Source organism: Sinohyriopsis cumingii, chromosome 6 (genome assembly GCF_028554795.1).
Source record: "Sinohyriopsis cumingii isolate HCF-2022 chromosome 6, ASM2855479v2, whole genome shotgun sequence".
Lineage (NCBI taxonomy): Eukaryota > Metazoa > Mollusca > Bivalvia > Unionida > Unionidae > Sinohyriopsis > Sinohyriopsis cumingii.
This window is the reverse complement of record NC_142966.1, coordinates 158,949,885-158,968,618: the sequence shown is the minus strand read 5'-3', so window position 1 is coordinate 158,968,618 and position 18,734 is coordinate 158,949,885. Positions and strand designations below refer to the sequence as shown.

The window sequence follows — 18,734 nt, the reverse complement described above, 5'->3', positions numbered from 1 at the left end:
AAGGCGCTTCCATGCAAATGGAGTAGAGGCGTCCAAAAGACACTTGCATGAGGTAAAGGGTTATCTCAACTGAAAATTTGCTTATAAAAGATACCAGATAAAAACTGTGAAGTACGTTACACTTCTAGATGCTTTTTACATCTATAAGTGTTGAACTAGTACATTTCTACTTGTGACTATTTTATTCATAAAAGTGATGCACAAGGTAGAAGCTTGATGAAAATTTATCTTATCAGAATTAAAAAACAACAAAAAACCCAGATTATCTTACACTACCAACTTCCCAACCAAACACTGTAAAACTTACATGACCATCTTCCTAACTAAACACTGGAAATCTAAGAATATGAACATCTAGAGCCAATCTTTTTTTGGCATTGTCAACTTAAATACCAACACTGTATCAGATTATGAACTTTCAGATCATATATTATACATTTTACAAAGCCAACTTAAAGACAAACATTGTAAACCTCTGACTGTAGATTGTAAACCTCAGATTAACAACTTCCAGATCCAAAACTGTCAACCCTATGCTACTAATTTCTTGACCAAATACTTTCAGCCTTATGCTACCAATCTGCAAACTCAAAACTGTAACAACAACAAATTTTAGACCCAATACAGCAAGCCTTAAAATAATCCTAGTGTCATTCCTTCAATTACCATTTATCTGCCAGCTGTTTGTATACAACATATGTAGAATCAGTTCAATTCAGGGAGATGGAATTAAACTGAATCAATAAAAATTTGAATTCCATGAACCTAATATATTTAATGAGAGTGGTTCATATCAGGTAATTGTAATTGCTGAATGAAATGAGGAACACTCTCTCCCTTGCATAATGTATTATGCTGTACCAATGTCATATAAAACTCATAAATTTCAATCTAAAATATTACATAAGAATCTTAACATTCGTAACAGTCACATCACACTAAAATGAGATACCCATGTAGACAATGTAAAGCTCACGCTGTGTCCCTTTTCCAAGTTCTACATCCTCCTCCTCCTCCTCCTCATTATCAGGCATTTCTGGTGGCTCGGCAAGCTTCAGGTCATATTTGCCTTCCTTTCCCATGCGGTAACTGTTTGTACTGCCATAATCCCACTGTACACGGATCCAACCATCTTCACCAAGTTCACCAATAACTCGACCAAGGCCTGGAGGTGGACCATCCTGAATTTAAAAACACATTGTGCAATTTTGATACTAATTTCAATAAACTGACATAATGCCTATGTACTATACATGAACTGACACTCCGACCTCCATTGCAACCATGCATGCTCTTTATGTCCTTCAATGGTCAGATGTCATTTGGAGTAAAGAGCACTATTGTTATGCATAGTTAATTTGTTGGCTTTTCTTATAATGAAGATATATTTTTTTCTCTGGAATTTTAACAGAGCTTTAACAATTTGAGTCATATCACAACAATGTCTGCGGTGTGACAGTTTATTTTGATGTCAAGCACTGGGGCACTGACATTAACCTCTTAATGCCGAGTGCCAAGTGAGGCAGCCACTAGTACCATTTTTTCATGTCTTTGGTATGATTTGGCCAGGGTTCAAACCCACAACCTCCTGCATCTGAGACAGACGCTTTAACCACTTAGGCTACCCAAATGGTTAATGATTATATATTATGTCCATTTGTATTTTGCACTTGACCTTGTCCAAAATCAAGTTCACTGTGTACCTGACTAGGGACATTGATTTTGTACATGGCATAATACATAGTGAACATTTTTCTGTGATGCATTGATTAAATATTTGGATCATTATCATAGGAACTAAACTAATTCATCTTAGTCTGAGTTGAGGACATAGGAATTCCCTAGTGGAAAAGCCTGTTGTACCTGATGTTTGCCATGTTCTTTATTACACTTTTAGTAACAGACCTTATCTTGTTGATATCTTAGAATATTTTAGAAATGAACTTTGACCCTCATCCTGGTTCTGTTTTTGTGTCTTAGCTTTTAATATAATGTTGATTACTTGAGAAATTACTCATTCTTGTCTTAAGATCTTGAAGCAGAATCAGTCATGTTGTGTTCAGACTTTCATCTGGGTGGAATTATTTATTCAAATTATTATTCACTGGAAATACAATTAGTGCTCATCAATAATATTCTTCAACAGAAACATTAATTTGGAATTATAGTGAATTCAGATCAAGGCAATTTCAGACTATATTATTGTTTTAAATGAACAAAATGAAAGTAATACACTTTTACCCCAAATAACCTCGAATTTCAACATAACGTAACCCACCATGTTTAATCCAAGAATGTGTAGATTAATCTCTGTAACCTTGCTGTGCATTTTCAAAGCTATCTAAAGACCAGTTCATCCAAGTCACTTTCATTTCCACCAGTGGGTCACGATTAAAGTGCATCAGCACATGTAAAACATGTCGATTCTAGCCATAAGAGATACTTGATTAAATGGCCTTAGACAATGCCAATTTGCTGATTTATCAAACAACTGCTTTATTATTTCGGTTAATACCCATATCATAAGATTAGTGTACCATATTTGCCAGCCTATAAGACAATACTTTTTGGCCAGAAAATCTTAGCTTCGTTTTATACTCAGAATCATCTTATATAAGGATTACGTCATTCAAATTGCTTTATCATATTTTTCGTATGAAAAATAATTCTCCAAAAGTATGAAAAATAATGTGTAAAAAAATATTTCATTTTGGGGAAGAGATCGTGTATGAAAAAATACAGGATCCCACATTTAGTATTTTAAACAATTACATGTTTGTCATATTAAAATTTAACATACATCAGTTGTAACTGCGCTAAAGCAGCATGCACCAGTAATGTTTGTAATATACATTGTTTAAATCTGATTACATATATGTACATTAGAATTGACAAGTTAGAAGATGAATAACCATGATAAAGACATATTCAGTTTCTTCTTGCACCTAATGATCAAATAAAACTTATGCCACACTGAGAGAGAGAGGAGAGAGAAACAGACAGACACAGGCAGAGAGAGAGATGTCTTCATGATTGTAAATCTGTATTGTTCACTTACCTGATGACTGATCTTACTCGTGTACAAGTGCAATACCATATTCCATTATCAATTAATATCACTAGGCAAGCAATTCCTTCTAGTTTCTGTTTCTGCTTCCATATTTCAGGAATCACATGGCTTTGTAGTGGTATTATCATGCTAATTAAATATGCTATAGCTGTATTCAGTCATCCATGATAACACCTGTTTGAGGTCAAGATTCAGCAGACCAGATCAGATTAATGAGGCTACCAATAGGGAAATGAGGCTACCCATGGGTATGGTGACTACCATACCATATAATGAAAGGAAAAAAGCCAAGTGGTTACTTGTGTAAATTTCTCAGTCAGTGATATCTTTTGAACTTGCTGATGGAACTGATGGCAATTCCAGGTCAGCGTCATTATATGTAGTTAAAAGTACACAATACATTTAAAATACTTCATGTGAAACAAATCAAGTACCTTTAGTTTCATTTAATGATTCTGACCAGAAAGATTACCGAGTTACAGATAAACTTAGCAATGCTGTGGGGAACGAAGTGAAAAAAACAATCCGAGGTACTGATCTGGCCTTGTCTTATACTTAGCATCGACTTATATAAGGATGATGGATGGAAAATTTGCTAAAATTTGCTGAATCGACTTTAACTATTCATCGACTTATAGGTCAGCAAATACGGTATGCATAATTACACACAATTATATCACAAATGATGTCATGATCTCATAATGTCATTTAAGGCAAAACCAAATGACCAAATCATCCAAATGTACTGACCATGAGCGATCAATATATGATGGAAGAGTTTGGTCATGGCAGAACAGGTATCCATCTAACTTTGTTCTTTTTCGACTCTGTTAAATCATCACTGAAATCAAAATCTTTAACATATGGCACACCCAGTTGTATAAACATTATCCTGTTGTTTCTGAGCTTAATCTGTTCCTGTGTGTGAATATTGTTCTGTGCTGAGAACTCCATTTTTACAATCTGTTGTCTGAATGGGCATACAGGTAGCTAGCTCAGCCAGATTAAACAAGTTGATGACTTACTCTTTATCTGTTACATACATTTTTCCACAACTCACATGTATTATCATTCTGATACTTCTGCTCTCCAACATTTTTTTTTATGAAAAGAAGCTCTGCCTAAGTTTCGCTTTCTTCAATGAGTGCTTTACCGACTACTAAGGCAGATTTCTTATCTGTTCCATAATGCTATATTAGGATTTCAAGTCCATCAATGACATATTCTTGTGCAGAGAAAGGTATATTGAGCAAATTAATGTCTTTACTTTTAAATTCTTAATTACTCAGTTTATCTTATCTCAAATTGTGCTAAATAGCTTTGTAGTACAAAAGGGTTAATTCTCTGAGAAAAGAAACAAAAATTGCACTCTACTTTTAAATTGTCAATATTTTATTTAGGCTTGTTATTCTGCCATTTCAACATTTAATTTTGAAATATAGTTGACTGGCATGTTGTCCATCCTTTTCCATTTAGCATCTACATTGGACTTGTATTTAACAACATTTTCAGGCCCAAAATCACTCCGTGGTATATCCATTAACATTTTCCCAGCTCCAATAATCTGCTTCATAATTTCAAAAATCATTGTCATCATCACTATCATCATCCAATATCTGCCAAAAGAAACTATCATCTGAAGATGAACCATGCTGGGAATCTGCCAATTTGGGTTTTCTAGGTAGCTGATATTTTAAACATGCAAATGTAAAATTTCCTTAATGTAAGGTTCAAACTATGTGACAGAATGCTTGTTCCAAGGCCCCATGAGCTAATTAAATTTTATTTAGATTAACAACCATTCATTTCAAGCTGAAGAACCCTGATGTGTAAACAGTTGCCTATCTGGGAAAAAAAATCAACAGATGTCATGACAATTGCAATGATAATGGTGTGAGTTGTGTCACGACAAGTACTTTAAGGGTGAACAGTTTATAATGAAAATTGTATACTGAGTAGAGTATAATTTCATATGCGAGACATTTAACTAATTTGTGGGAGTTCTCATGCATCAAGTGTGTGAATTCTTAAAAATGTTTGCTGCTGCAATTGATGCTAGATGAATGACAAACAAGAGATAAAAGGCCATGAAATTCTATCATCTTCTTCACACACACATGATATAAACCTTTTAAACAAAAAAAAATAAAATACAAGAAACTGACAACTGTGACCTTGATTTTGACTTCTAAGCCAGTTGTGATTTTTATATCCCATGGTAAACATATTATACTAATTTTTAATACTGCCTGATATCAATTCATCCATACTAACTGATAGTACATGTAATTGCAGATCCTAAAACCGTAACCACTGATCATCAACCCAAAATTATATAACTGCTACCTGTGAGGTTGACCATCAGGCTTCAATAACCTGGACCTATTACAAAATGAAAATTACTTGTTAGTTTGTGGATATGCCTCTTCGAAATGAGGTTTTCATGAAAACTACATTCTTCTCTGGTTTATAGCAACCCCAAATCCACAAAATTTAGCACCACAAGTACAACAGTAAATACACAGCAAACAAGCAGACAATATGATCCAGTTTTTGAATACTCTGTTTACCTGATCACCCCATTTCCAGTCCACTCCTCTCACCACCCTTGTACCTATTTTCATCATAGCTGCCAGTTCAGGGCCTGATATGGGGACTGGTTGACTTTGTTTTTTGTGTTTTTGCTCTTCCAGAACAGCACAGATTGTGTTGTTGTTAGCATCTGGTGGTATTGGTCTTTCTGGGTCAGGACCTAACATAAGATAGTGAAGCAACACTATTAAAGTCTGTTTTTGCAAAACACATCTTTCTGAATGGCATACAAAATATTCTTATGATAATAATAAAAAAAGATAACTGTTTATTTGCTGAGTGTATTAATTACACAACTATTCTCCAAGAGAATATCTTTTAACAAGCAGAAAATATTAAAAAAACAAAATAGCTAACAAAAATTTTATATCAAATGACACATAAAATATTTGCAAATCTTCACACACACACAAACACACACACACAATACATCTGTAAACAGAATATGTTTCTCACATTGAAAATCAATTGGCATACTGGAATTCCTTAAATGTTGGAACAGATTTTACATTGGATGAGAAATTCCAAATCATGGAACCAAAGTATTGAAGACCTTGTTTAAATGTCTCTGCCAAGTAATTTAGCAAAATTAGAAGATTGTAGAACAGGGGTGGGCAAACTATGGCCCATGGGCTGCATGCGGCCCGCCAAGGGTTTTCATGTGGCCTAGGAACAAGTCATCATTCGCACTGACTCTGTTTATGTTACTCTGTTTATCAAATAAATGTGCTTCTTTTGAAGTTTAAGTTTTCAAATATTAATAACATATTAACAACTGAAAATTAATTATGATGTTATTTAGAAAAACCTTTTGTTTTTTCTATTACAAATATTAATTATTTTACTTAATGAACTATGCGGTCCATGACAAGGTGTAAATTTGTGTATGCAGCACTTGCACTGGAAAGTTTGCCCACCTCTGTTGTAGAACATAATATTTTGTTTAAACAAATAAAAAAGTTTCGAAGATATTTAGGAGTGCTTACATTTATCTATTTGTACATAAGGGTTGACTTTATGTATTCTATTCTCCTTTGGATTTTCATCCAATTAATTTGGGAAAATAAGAGACCCAACTGGACCTGATATCACTCACCTGGCTTACTAACTTAATTAACCATTTCACTCAAGCTTATTAAATAATTTAAAAACACAACGTATGTAAGCTATCTCCCAAACATAAAATCATGTTTATTTGACCTATTTGTTTCTATAGTCAAATAAAATTTATTTCAAGCAATATGGGCATAATTAATATACATAGTCCCTTGCTCATTACTGAAGTCAGCCAAGAGCATTAAAAATTTAGTTTACAGGTGAAGCTTTCATTTATGATCTACAGAGTCACGCATCTTTCAAATGAAATGAAATTATAATTATCAAGATTTGTTTTGAAGGTTGACTTTTTCAGTCAAGGGCTTCATTATTCCTGGTGATTAAATCTAAGTGTTTCAGGAGAAAATCATATAAGGGTACACTTTCTTTAAAAACCTAAAAATATGAAATATAAATTCAAAATAAATTGTGAGTAATGAAACAGATGAAGTGCCATAAAATAATGCACAATACATGTGATAGCATGTATATGACAAATATTTCAAGCACTTTAACATTTCAATATTGGCACCAAACATATCGACCTTGCTTCCAAATATTTAAGAATTTCAACATTTGGCAAAATTTTTAGTAACATTTTTTAAAGTTGAACTCATAAACCTGGACATGGTTTTTATAAGAAATTATGAGCATAAAAAACAAATCTACAATTTTGTAGAGAAATTCTGATATATACTATCCTTCATTTGTACCTTTTGCCTACTTATTCTTCAGTTATAAATTATACATTTTGTTCTAGTAAAATTAAACATCTTGTATTCTAAAATATATTTTTTTCCATCTGGTTTTAATAACATTTGCAAGAGGAAGAAATCTGAAACCCTAACCATACAATTCCCAATATCAAAATCATTAGTTATTTCCCTTGTTTAAATGAGAGAGGAGGGGTGTGAGAGAATAGGTATTTTTTTAAGCAGTTTAAACAGCATACATACAATGAGAACTATTTCTAACAAGAGTGATCTTGATCAAAATAAAATGCATTCTATATCATAATGGTTTAAGTTCACTTAGCAAATGAAATCCTAAAAGACTTTTTATAAACCAATCTCTACAGTGGTAATAAATTTAGTCAATCTGATACAAAAACACATTATTATTATGTGTGGATCATTCTCACTAATGAATTCATGAGAGCTTGATGATATAAAGGCCAATATTTACAAATATCTAATCAAATGTAGCAAGCTCATCCAATTAGACGCAAGATATCAACATTATTATGTGTGGATCTTGCTCATCATCCAATTCAAGGTCTTGAAGATAAGAGCCTTTATCCCAGTTCTGATCCACAACAGGAGCAAGCTCAGTCAGTGACATGCAAGATCACCTCATTATCATGTGTCTCAGTCATTACTGAAATTGCCTATGACGTTATGGTTCTATATATATATATATATATATATATACAGATTCCAGAGTGGTAACAAACTCAGCCAATCATATTCAACATAACCTCACTATCAGATCTACGAGATATAAGTATATAAGTATTGATATAAGTACATATTCCAAGTTTTATCCAAATCAGATCAAAAACAGGTCCTCCAGTATGGTAAAAAGCTCATACTGCTGAAAGACCATCTTATTAATATGTAGTTCTTGCTCATATTTGAACCCATTCATAACATAAACCTATATTCCTGATCTGATCATACATAACCCTATAATCCTGATCTGATAATATATAAACCTATAATCCTGATTTGATCATATATAACCCTATAATCCTGATTTGATCATAAACCTATATTCCTGACTTGATCATATATAAACATATATTCCTGATTTGATCATATATAAACATATATTCCTGATTTGATAATATATAACCCTATAATCCTGATGTGATCATATACAAACCTATATTCCTGATTTGATCATATATAACCCTATAATCCTGATTTGATCATATATAAACCTATATTCCTGATCTGATCATATATAAACCTATATTCCTGATTTGATCATATATAAACCTATATTCCTGATCTGATCATATATAAACCTATATTCCTGATTTAATCACATATAAACCTATATTCCTGATCTGATCATATATAAACCTATATTCCTGATTTGATCATACATAAACCTATTTTCAAGATTAGATCAAAATCAGATAAAAAAAATAGGGTCTCCAGAAAGACAACAGGCAAACAGATGATGGACAGATGGCCATACCATAAGCTAGTTCTGATGACCAGGTGACATAACAAGATCAGAAAGGCTATCATCTGAAGCATCAACAGATATCAACAACAAACAGCCCTCTTTTGAAGTCTGTAATCTCTGTTTAATCGAGACTTGGAAAACTTTATTCCTACTGCATCATAACAGGCAGAATTTAGGAATTAATACACTCTGGTATTATGAAGCAAATATGTCTGATTATGACCAATGAAATTTTAAAAATAAATGATTTATACATATAATTAATATGTTCACTTTAATTTATGATCTATGTGCATACTAAGAGTTTTCATGTTTCATATTTCTAGTGTTTTTAATGAATAAAACAAGCACAGATTCCTCAAATCTCATAAATTTTGTTTTGTTCCAACTACCATACAATTTTTCTTTTGTTTTGATTAACTGACGTTGTGTTATTCTCACACCTGGTCAAAACATTAAAATCACAAGTTTTCTTAGGATTTGATTCATGCTGTGTGCAATAGATCATTCATAAATGAAAAACACAAGTGGTCAAAGAAAAGAGCCATAAGACATACCTGATATAAAAGGTAGTGCTTATGTTCACACCATTAACATCAAAAGCGGTCAATAGTTTGTGATTCAACCTTTTTAACTTTAGCTTAAAAAGATGAATTTGTTGATTCAATAGGTCAAACGCATTTTCTAAGTCTACAAAAAGTACTCCTACTAAATTTCCATCATCAATGTCACTTAGCCAGTTTTCCATTATTCTTGTTAATGCAGTCTTATCTAAGCGATTTAAAAAAAAGATATTACTGAATTACTAGTATGCTGTGAGATACTTTGCTGAAAAAAGAGATGTTTTAAAAAATTGGGAACAAAATTCACCTACCGATGAGTCTAAGTATGCTCTGTGTAAGAGCCAGTACGCCTGAATTAAGCAGAAGGCTGAGACTGTTGGCCTGATGTTCCGCCACCAGTAATCCCAGGGCTGCTAACAGGAATCGTGACTGAGGTAGGGTCCCCACACTCATCTTGTCCTGGAACATATGGTTCTGTGAATTAAAGATTGTGTGAGAATTTTTTAAAAAACAAAGCATGGTCATATTCAACAGTTTTCCATCATAGCTCATAATTATGTCAATAAATACCACCAATTTATATTACACATCCCTGTCCCTAAATACAGCTGTGAAATGAAAAGAAATTTCTGTCTTGTAATCATCCAATAAGACATTTATGAAAATTCGTCTAATAATATGATCTTTCTACAATCAGTTTATGATCAATCATGTTTTTCAACATGACTTATATTTGATCAATACCCTTATAAGGTTCTCTGTTATATAACCTAGGTTCATCACTATGATGCCTTGTATGCCTATTTAATATTCATTCCCAATATCATATAACATAATGTAAGGTATATCCATAATGTCCCAGACATTCAGATGTATTTACTATCTATACTCATGTCAATCCAACTGCAAACAACACAGATCCTGATCTGCCATTGCATAATGCACTAGCAGATCAGGTTCTATGTTGTTTATTTTAATGATTACACCAAACGAACTGCAAAGACCCAGATCTACCATCATGTAATGTACCAGCAGATCTGGGTCTATGCAGTTTGCAGTTGGATCCAGCTTATAGGTACATATGGTATTTATCAGATCTTTTTTCTTGTGGTCTTCTGAACACAGTTTAGTCTGCCACAAATTAAATTTTACAAATGTTAAGTTTGATTGAATTATTTAATAAAAAGTTTTTAATTTTTTTTCTCAAATAAGCACTAATATAAGAATCTGGGAATTAACTGATTTTGTGGATATAAATCTTCTGTACTTATAAACGCGCACTTTTCATGAGTTATCCCACTTCAATTTTTTTAATGACATGTGACTAACTGCAAATTTTAACAGCAGTCCAACACGTGTGTAAAAAAGAGTTTAAAATGCGAAGAATGGACAACACTCCACACCTGTGTTTAACACTGATAACTCTTTGCATTTTATTGACAAGTAAATTGATACTATGTCAGCTAACCCATTCTGCCTTGCTGCACTTACTGGAATGATAAGGTATGATAATGCCCAAATTTTGACTTTTTTCCCCAAATAAATAATATTGTTTGTAGGTTATATATACTGTTTTAATGCCTCATACAACTAGTATTATGAAATAGGAAATAATTCATTTAATCTTTAATTTTTGTCTGATTATTTCAATCGATCTTAAGACCCAAAAATATGACATTTAGAAGCTGTGCAGAAAGTTTTGATGCCTGCTCGGACCTTATTGCTATCCTGGATTCCAAAGCTTTGTAGAGCAGAAAGAGTTGGGCTGATCCCAATTGACTTGAACATCTGATCCGTATGTAAGACCCCCTGACGGAGCTCCGTAATAGCCCATTTGTACAGCTCAGAGAAGGTCATTTCTAATACAATTCTGTCACAAGGTGGAATCAAGTTGATGTTGGATAGGCAGTGAGGAACAGGTTTGCTGAAAAGACAATATTCAGGAATATAATTACAAGAACAAAATGACAAGAATACCTAGAGGAGACTGGCACTTGTCTGAAAAGCATGAAAAGTAGGTTACAATGACTCCTCTGAAATGTACATTGTATAACAGCATCATTCTAAAACCAAGTATTTCACACAAAGTTTGGAAGATGCGCAATAAAAAATTAAAAGAAATGTCTTTACGAAATTCTGAAATATGTAAATACAGACTATTTATGATACTTATGCATGTAACAGTTCATACCAGACTCTATGGCCAATGGTGACTAATCCTTGCCAGCCAATGAGAAGATTGTATTTAACAGATGGGATCAAGTAGTTCTTGTGGACTAGGGACAGCATGGTCTGGATTCCCTTCAGTCGCAGCTCTGCCCTCTTCACCTAGAATATATTAATGGAGTAGTGTGTTAACAGTACATCCGCTATCTCTAAATCCAACTCTCCAAGGCTAAAATGTTCACAATGCTTCAAGTAGCACTTTACAGTTAGTATGTACTTCTGAGAAAGGGAATGGCATATGGTGAAATTGTTTGCACTGGCAAGATGCACAATGGAGTGAATGTTGACATACCTCTAAACTACTTTCATGAACTATGAGTAAAATATATTTATAATACAAAATAGGGAAAATGAATTTTGGCAGAATAGTCATTTCTCATGAAAGTGCAATGAATGATTAATTATAAAATATGTAAGAGAAGAAGAAAGAAAAAAGAGTCATCAGCTTCTTTTCCCCCAAACTACAACCATCAGTCATTCACCAAAAACAAAGGGAATTAAAAGTTATTTTAAAATACCTAATATATCTAAGGTCTGTTTTAAATAACCAGGATAACCAATGAGGAAAACTGGGGAAATTGTTGTGCTGATTATGGAAATGATGCAGTATCTACAGCAGACAGCTGATAAAATGCTGCTGCCATGTGCTTGTCCAGTGTACTCTAAATTTATCAGTTATTAAAATAGCAACAATGAATTTTGCCTGAGTAGAAAATATCAGCTCAGAAGATGCAATGAATGAATCATAAAATATATAAAAGGCAAACAATTTTTTTCTCTTCTTCAAGTTACCTTTGAAGTTTAGGGACATAAAATGACCACAGGGAACAAGCAGTCCTTGAGATGTGCTCTCCACAAAGTTGTATACTCAATAACCTAAAATAAGCCTGTCAATCATACACCAAAATAAAGGGAATTAACAGTTATTTTAACACTACCTAAGCTATGAAACGTCCGCTTTAAATAACCAGGATAATCACTGAGGAAAACCTGCAAAATTGCTTTTTTTTAAAATCAAACCCTATGCTAAGTGCAAAATCACAGAGCACAACCTTAGTATCAAAAATAAAAGTTAAGAGTGGTCTCCCTTTGGAATAGGGCGGTTTATGCCAAATCCCAATATCGGTTACAATTGATGTGGATATGCATGCTCTTCGAAAAATACAAATGCAGGTTGGACTTTAGAAATGTATGTCTGCATTATTGAGAAAAAAGGTTCTTCCAAAACTTGGTTTCTTCATTAAATAGATTACTCAATCATTATATATTAGGAGAAAAGGTAAGTCACAGAGGGAGTTACACTGACTTACTCTGGGCTTGGTCCAGTCTCTCATCTATCAACATATGAGAAGCTGCTTCAACTCTTGTGAGAGACAGGCTAGGCTGAGCACATTTTAAATACATGGATGTGATTCGGGGAAAAATGTTTGATCCACAAATTCAGAAGCCAATTAACCCATATTGTTATAAAGCTGCTGAACAATCTGGGAAGGCAGCTTCTTGTACTGCTGATACTGGTCCCACCAAATCAAGCTGTGCCCATTGGAATGAAAGATTTCTGAGATAAAATCTGGAAACTGTTGCCTTCATTCCATCACAAGTTATGTCAGGAAGCAGAATGCTAAATGCTATGCTAGTGGCAACTGCCCTAACCTTGTTCACCAATATGCAAAAGAAATTAATCTGGTCTTGAGTTAGTTCCATGTAAACCGAGTGGTTAACCCAATGGATCCAGGATGACAGAACGTGCACAGAAATATCAACTGCTCCTTCTTTGAGTGGCAAGAACAAATGAGATCTCCCATTCTGACTGGTTCAGTCTGCTTCAGGTACCACTTCAGAACCCTGATGGGTCTGGTTGAAGCCCCTGGAATAAAGGGTCCAAAGAATATTGCAGTTTCAACTAAAGGACAGATTTCCCCTGTGCAGCAACCTGTTCTTGGCAATTAAAGTAGGACCATCATTACCCCCCACCCCTTGCCCAAACAATCACATTTCAATCATAGTTCAGATTGTTTGACAAGGTATGAATGTACAAGTACATCAGAACCCACTGAAGGTTTCACTTGGGACATAGGTCCAAGGATTTCAGTTAAGACAAAACTGAAATTTGTAAGAAGGTTGGAGAGGCCTTTATTCTAACCTATATCCTCCAATCCATTATGCTGCAAGATGTCTGAAATCATGGTATGCTAGCCCTTGATTGTTGGGTGATAGCCAACAGGTGTAACAACTCTGTAAGAGGTCACTGATGGAGAAAAAGGAGAAAGCTCTGATGGTAAATGCATGAGGACAACTTTATTGAATACACGAAAGGCTGAATCTTCTCTGGGCATTGTCATATCAAGGAAGGATGACAGCACTTTAATCAAGGAAGAATGGTGACACTTCTGTGCAAATATTCTTGACCTAAAAAGCATGGTTTGACAGAAAAGACTACAAAAACAATGGAGTTGGCAAAGCAGTTGTTGAAGGCATGGAAGGAGACTCGGAATCCTGTAACATAGTGATCATCAGTGTCATCAAAAGTCTAAGACAGGTAACATTCGTCCAAGAATGGCAAGTCACTGTAGCCAGTATTGCATCGTGATAGATCTGGCACCTGCGATGAACCTGTCTGGCGGTGGTCTACAATACCAGCATGGGTCTAGTACTGGATAGTGTGAGAGAATGGTGCTATTTATGTTGGGCATCAATAACCAAACTTGGGCTGAAACAGGTGTGACCAGGTACCATCATTTTACCCACTATAGGTAAAAGGTGTTTGCTGAGGTTATGCTGGTCCACTCCCTGCTATCATGGAAATTACCACCATTGCTAACATCTAGTGCAAGTGAAGACGGATTGTCCAGGACAGGCCCAAATGGGCCATTATATAATGTCAGTACTGGCCAGATGGTCTGTGCTGTGGTGGTATGCTCTGATTTAATACCACTGGTGACAGTAGGGTTGTAACTGTGGGAAGCCCAATGATGGTAGGGTTACTAGATCTTTTTCTTCTGAATTTTTCAACTTCCAGTAACTGGGTCACGAGGAAATTAGCTAAAGGGGTTGCATCAGCAACAACAATGATGTTGTTCACATCAGTGTGTGTGCATTTCTGGAACTTAATCAAGAACAAAAGTAATTGAGCAAAAAACAGTTTCCTTGACACTGACTTCTCCTGTATCTTACAGGCATGCTCTCCACAAAGTCGGGAAAAGGTAAATGGTCATGAACATAAATTAATATACAAAAAAAACCATTTATTTTCTTTCTGTCAGAGTTGTTTTGATCTTCAATCTTTTCATCCCAGTCAACAAGTTTCTAACTCACTTGATGTGCAAGCCATCCATAAAAGTTAGTTTTATGTGTCCAACTTTTATGGTGCAGTTGGAGTTCAATAACACTGCACTCATATGTACATGTGTCTCTACATTCCTCCAAAAATACATAGACTGTATCAAAATATCCTGCACATATATGAAACGGTATGGAAAACAACGTGCATACAACTGCAACAAGTAAAATATATGAATGATTTTGGACTGACAATTTGGACTTCAGCATAATAATTTAATCCAACTTAGACAAAAACCTAAATGATAAAATAGCTTTGCCCCGAGATTGCTTTATTTTGAAATGGTTTATGTTAAAATATGTATAACAGGACAACACTTTTACTGAAAAGTGGAAATCACTCAATACGAACTTCAATTAGCAAATTTTGCAGTTTGCAATGTCCTAATTTCAAGTCCAAACATTGAGTAATTTATGTACTTTTTGCCATTTTCAAAAAAAGTTTCATTTTAACCAGCAAAGTTCACTGATACACTGTCCTCAGCATTAAAAGGTTCCATGTATTTTCCATCTTCATGTAATGTTCATTGATAGTTTAGGTTTTTCATAACTTACAATTATTTGAAAGATCAGCTATTAAAAAAAAATTATGGATTCATCAGTCAAGAAATACCTCCCAAATAATGCAAGAGACAGGCTGCTTACACCCGTCTGGTAAAACCTTTTAAACTTTCCACTGTAATGCCTAAAGCCTAAAAGTTTTTGTGGGTATTGTTGGGTTGGTCTATTGGTACTTTTAAGACATTACTGACTATATCATGGCAGAGAAAATGGAAGAACAGTGCCCTTCCAAAAGACTCACTGAGGAAGTCAACCTGGACTGGCCGTGGCAGGTATCAAACCCACAAACCCTTGGATTACAAGTCTAATGAGATCAAATGAGCTATCATGGGTCCAGACATCTAAATGGACACCGATACAATGTTGCTTCAAAAGTCAGGTTTGGTCATTCAATACTCAAAACACTTGTCTATCAGTGTTGTCGCACTAAAGTTATTTGTGTCAACCAATCATAACACATCCTTGTTTATTGATAATGATAGAGTTAGTGAGAGTGAAAAAAAGCCAAATATTATCTAGCAAACTTCTGACACTTACCTGGTGATGCAAAGATCTCCTCAGTTTCTCAATGTCCACATGACTGTCATGCAGTACAAACGTTATGATCTTACTCATGAGGGGCATTTCTGACTTGCACCCTGTCAATCTTTGTTTCAGCCAGCTAAAGTGATGAGAACTTGTAACTGTGCAAACAAGAGGACCCCAAGAATCCTTCTGAAAGTAAAAAGCAAAATCATGAAGCTGAACATTGTCAGCATGAAAGACCATTCCTTCAGCAAAAATGTTATGGTCTATCACAGCAGGTGGTCTCTCAAAACAGGTCAACATACTACATAATCAATAAATCTGTGCACTGAGAATCTAATCTTTCAAGGAAGGTGTCTCTCATAGCAGTGGTCTTTCAGGACAGGTTTTACTGTATAAAAGTCAATATGCACCCATATACTAAGTAAAACATGATTGTACTGCTAACTCTACTTCAGAAAATTAGAAAATTACTGAAGTATAAATGTTGACTTTGTCACTTAAGAGATCTGGTATAGGATGATCTCAGGTCACAATGGGCCAAGCAACTGCATCAAGCTGAATGTTACCCTGTAACATCCCACATCAGATCTCTGAAAGATCAAGTACTTTACTGAACCATCAAAGACCTAATTTCTGATGAAATCTCACTCCTACGTAGGTAAGCAATAGTTGACAAGAAAATGTTGGATATAGTGAACTCCACTTCTTTATCACAATTATTAAAATGTCATGTCTGATTTGTTTCTATACTAATTAGAACAGTTATGGGTGTTTACTAACCTATGCCATATTTTACTAGGTGATTTTCCAATTACAAGTATAGCTGATATATATTCACCTTCTTTTTACGTGAAGATTTCTTTGTTTCTGTTGTTGAAACAGTTGATGCAGTTGCTCCATCTTGTGGCATCTGAATCTGCCCTTCAACTGGCCTTGAATCTGTATTCTCTTTGGTCAATGTTTCCTCTGGTGGCTCATCTTTACCAAACACTCGAACATGGAATTCACCTGTCAGGGACTCCTGTGATGCCACTGTGGCTCCCTCTTGTCCCTCTATGGGGAAGGATGGTGGTTCTTCAGTCTGAGGGGTGAATTCACCACTTGCCACTTTTTCATCCTCTTTCTCAATGTCTGGCTTGCTCTTTTCCTCAAATTTTTGACTCTGAATAGTGGCTGATTTACCTACCAATTTTCAAAATAATCTGCTGAATATTGTTTTTCTATCTCAAGAATGATTTTAAGTGATTTAATTATATTGGTTCAAACTATTATTTTGTTACTGATAACAACAAATATGAGACCACAGCTAGCAGTGACTGTTGCATCATGAGCAGCCCTACACTGTACAATTTCATTGGCAGGAACTTATACACGTGAATATCTGTTGGAAAAACAAAGTAGGGAGAAGGAAATTCAAAGGCCATAGCTCTTTTAAATAATGACATGGAATGTTAGAAATCCAATTCATTAGACGCTTTATCAATGCAAAGATGCATGATAACTTTGGCTGAAATGCTGCAGAAAGAAAACAGAGGAGGAACAGAATTTCTAAATGATGCTGTGGATCACTTAAAATTAAACCCATTTACAGTTTCATCAATAAAACTTTGCATGCCAAAAACATTTGGCTGAAATCCAACAAAGCTTAGTCAAGTTATGCAACTGAAACCAAATTTGTAAGGATGGCTAATAAAGGGCCATAACTCCTATAAATTATATTGTGGAATGCTGAAAATCAAACCCATTCAAGATCTCATCAATATTAAGCACTATGTAAATTTGTCTGCAATATTATCAAAGGTATGCTACAGAAACCAGTCAGATGGTGAGACAATCTTGGGCCACAATGCCTGTAAAAAAAATGCTTTGTAATGGTGGAAATCAAACTGACTCCAGGTCTCATTAATCTAAAGCAACATTATAAATATGGTTAAAATCCAACAAATGTTAGTTAAGCTGTCTTGCAGACATCAAAATCAGCCATAACTCTATTAAATAAAGCTAAACCCATAGATGGTACAGTAGGTCTTTGGGACAATTTTTTTCACCAAGTTTTCCCAACAGATATGTTTCATGGCTTTTGCGTTATGCTTGTTACAAGCAACATCCCATGTGAAATGAATGAAGCTGTCAAGGACAATAACTCTATCCACAATGGAGCTGATGAGACAAAATCCATAAAAAATTGCTCTAGGGCTATAAGACAATGAATATACCAAACTGCACTAGAATATGATGAATGGCTCTGAAGCTCTGCTGGTTACAAGGTTATGATGTAGTGGAGATACAACATTGATAAAAAAGGGCAATAACTCTGTCCAAATTAGACCCGAAAAGACAAAACCTTTTTAAAGTCACATCTACATGTAATAGGCAATTCATCTACCAAATAACATTCAGTTGTGTGTATGGGTTGCAGAAACATGCTGGTTGCAAGAAATGTGAACATATAGATGGATGAACAGAAAAGGCGATTATTATTATTGGGTTCTTAACATGGGGCCCCATAAAAAAAATATTAAAACAGTCCCAAGTCAGTGATTAAGGTTAAATAAAAGTAAGAC

General features: G+C 34.6%; 1 protein-coding gene across 9 annotated transcripts in view; it reads right to left on the bottom strand.

The window, feature by feature from the left end:
* The window catches only part of LOC149798376 (E3 ubiquitin-protein ligase HERC2-like), a 246,570-nt gene that overhangs the window by 108,083 nt on the left and 119,753 nt on the right, over nt 1–18,734 (bottom strand). For 7 of the 9 annotated variants that reach the window (XM_089963537.1, XM_089963538.1, XM_089963543.1 and 4 more), the window contains 7 exons: nt 17,009–17,352; nt 16,180–16,356; nt 11,708–11,844; nt 11,233–11,440; nt 9,828–9,990; nt 5,641–5,822; nt 977–1,181 (listed from right to left, as the gene is read on the bottom strand). In XM_089963537.1, coding sequence (XP_089819663.1) covers nt 977–1,181; nt 5,641–5,822; nt 9,828–9,990; nt 11,233–11,440; nt 11,708–11,844; nt 16,180–16,356; nt 17,009–17,352 — 1,416 coding nt within the window. The remainder of the gene's footprint in view (nt 1–976; nt 1,182–5,640; nt 5,823–9,827; nt 9,991–11,232; nt 11,441–11,707; nt 11,845–16,179; nt 16,357–17,008; nt 17,353–18,734) is intronic. The other 2 variants (XM_089963539.1, XM_089963546.1) reach the window with 1 other exon arrangement.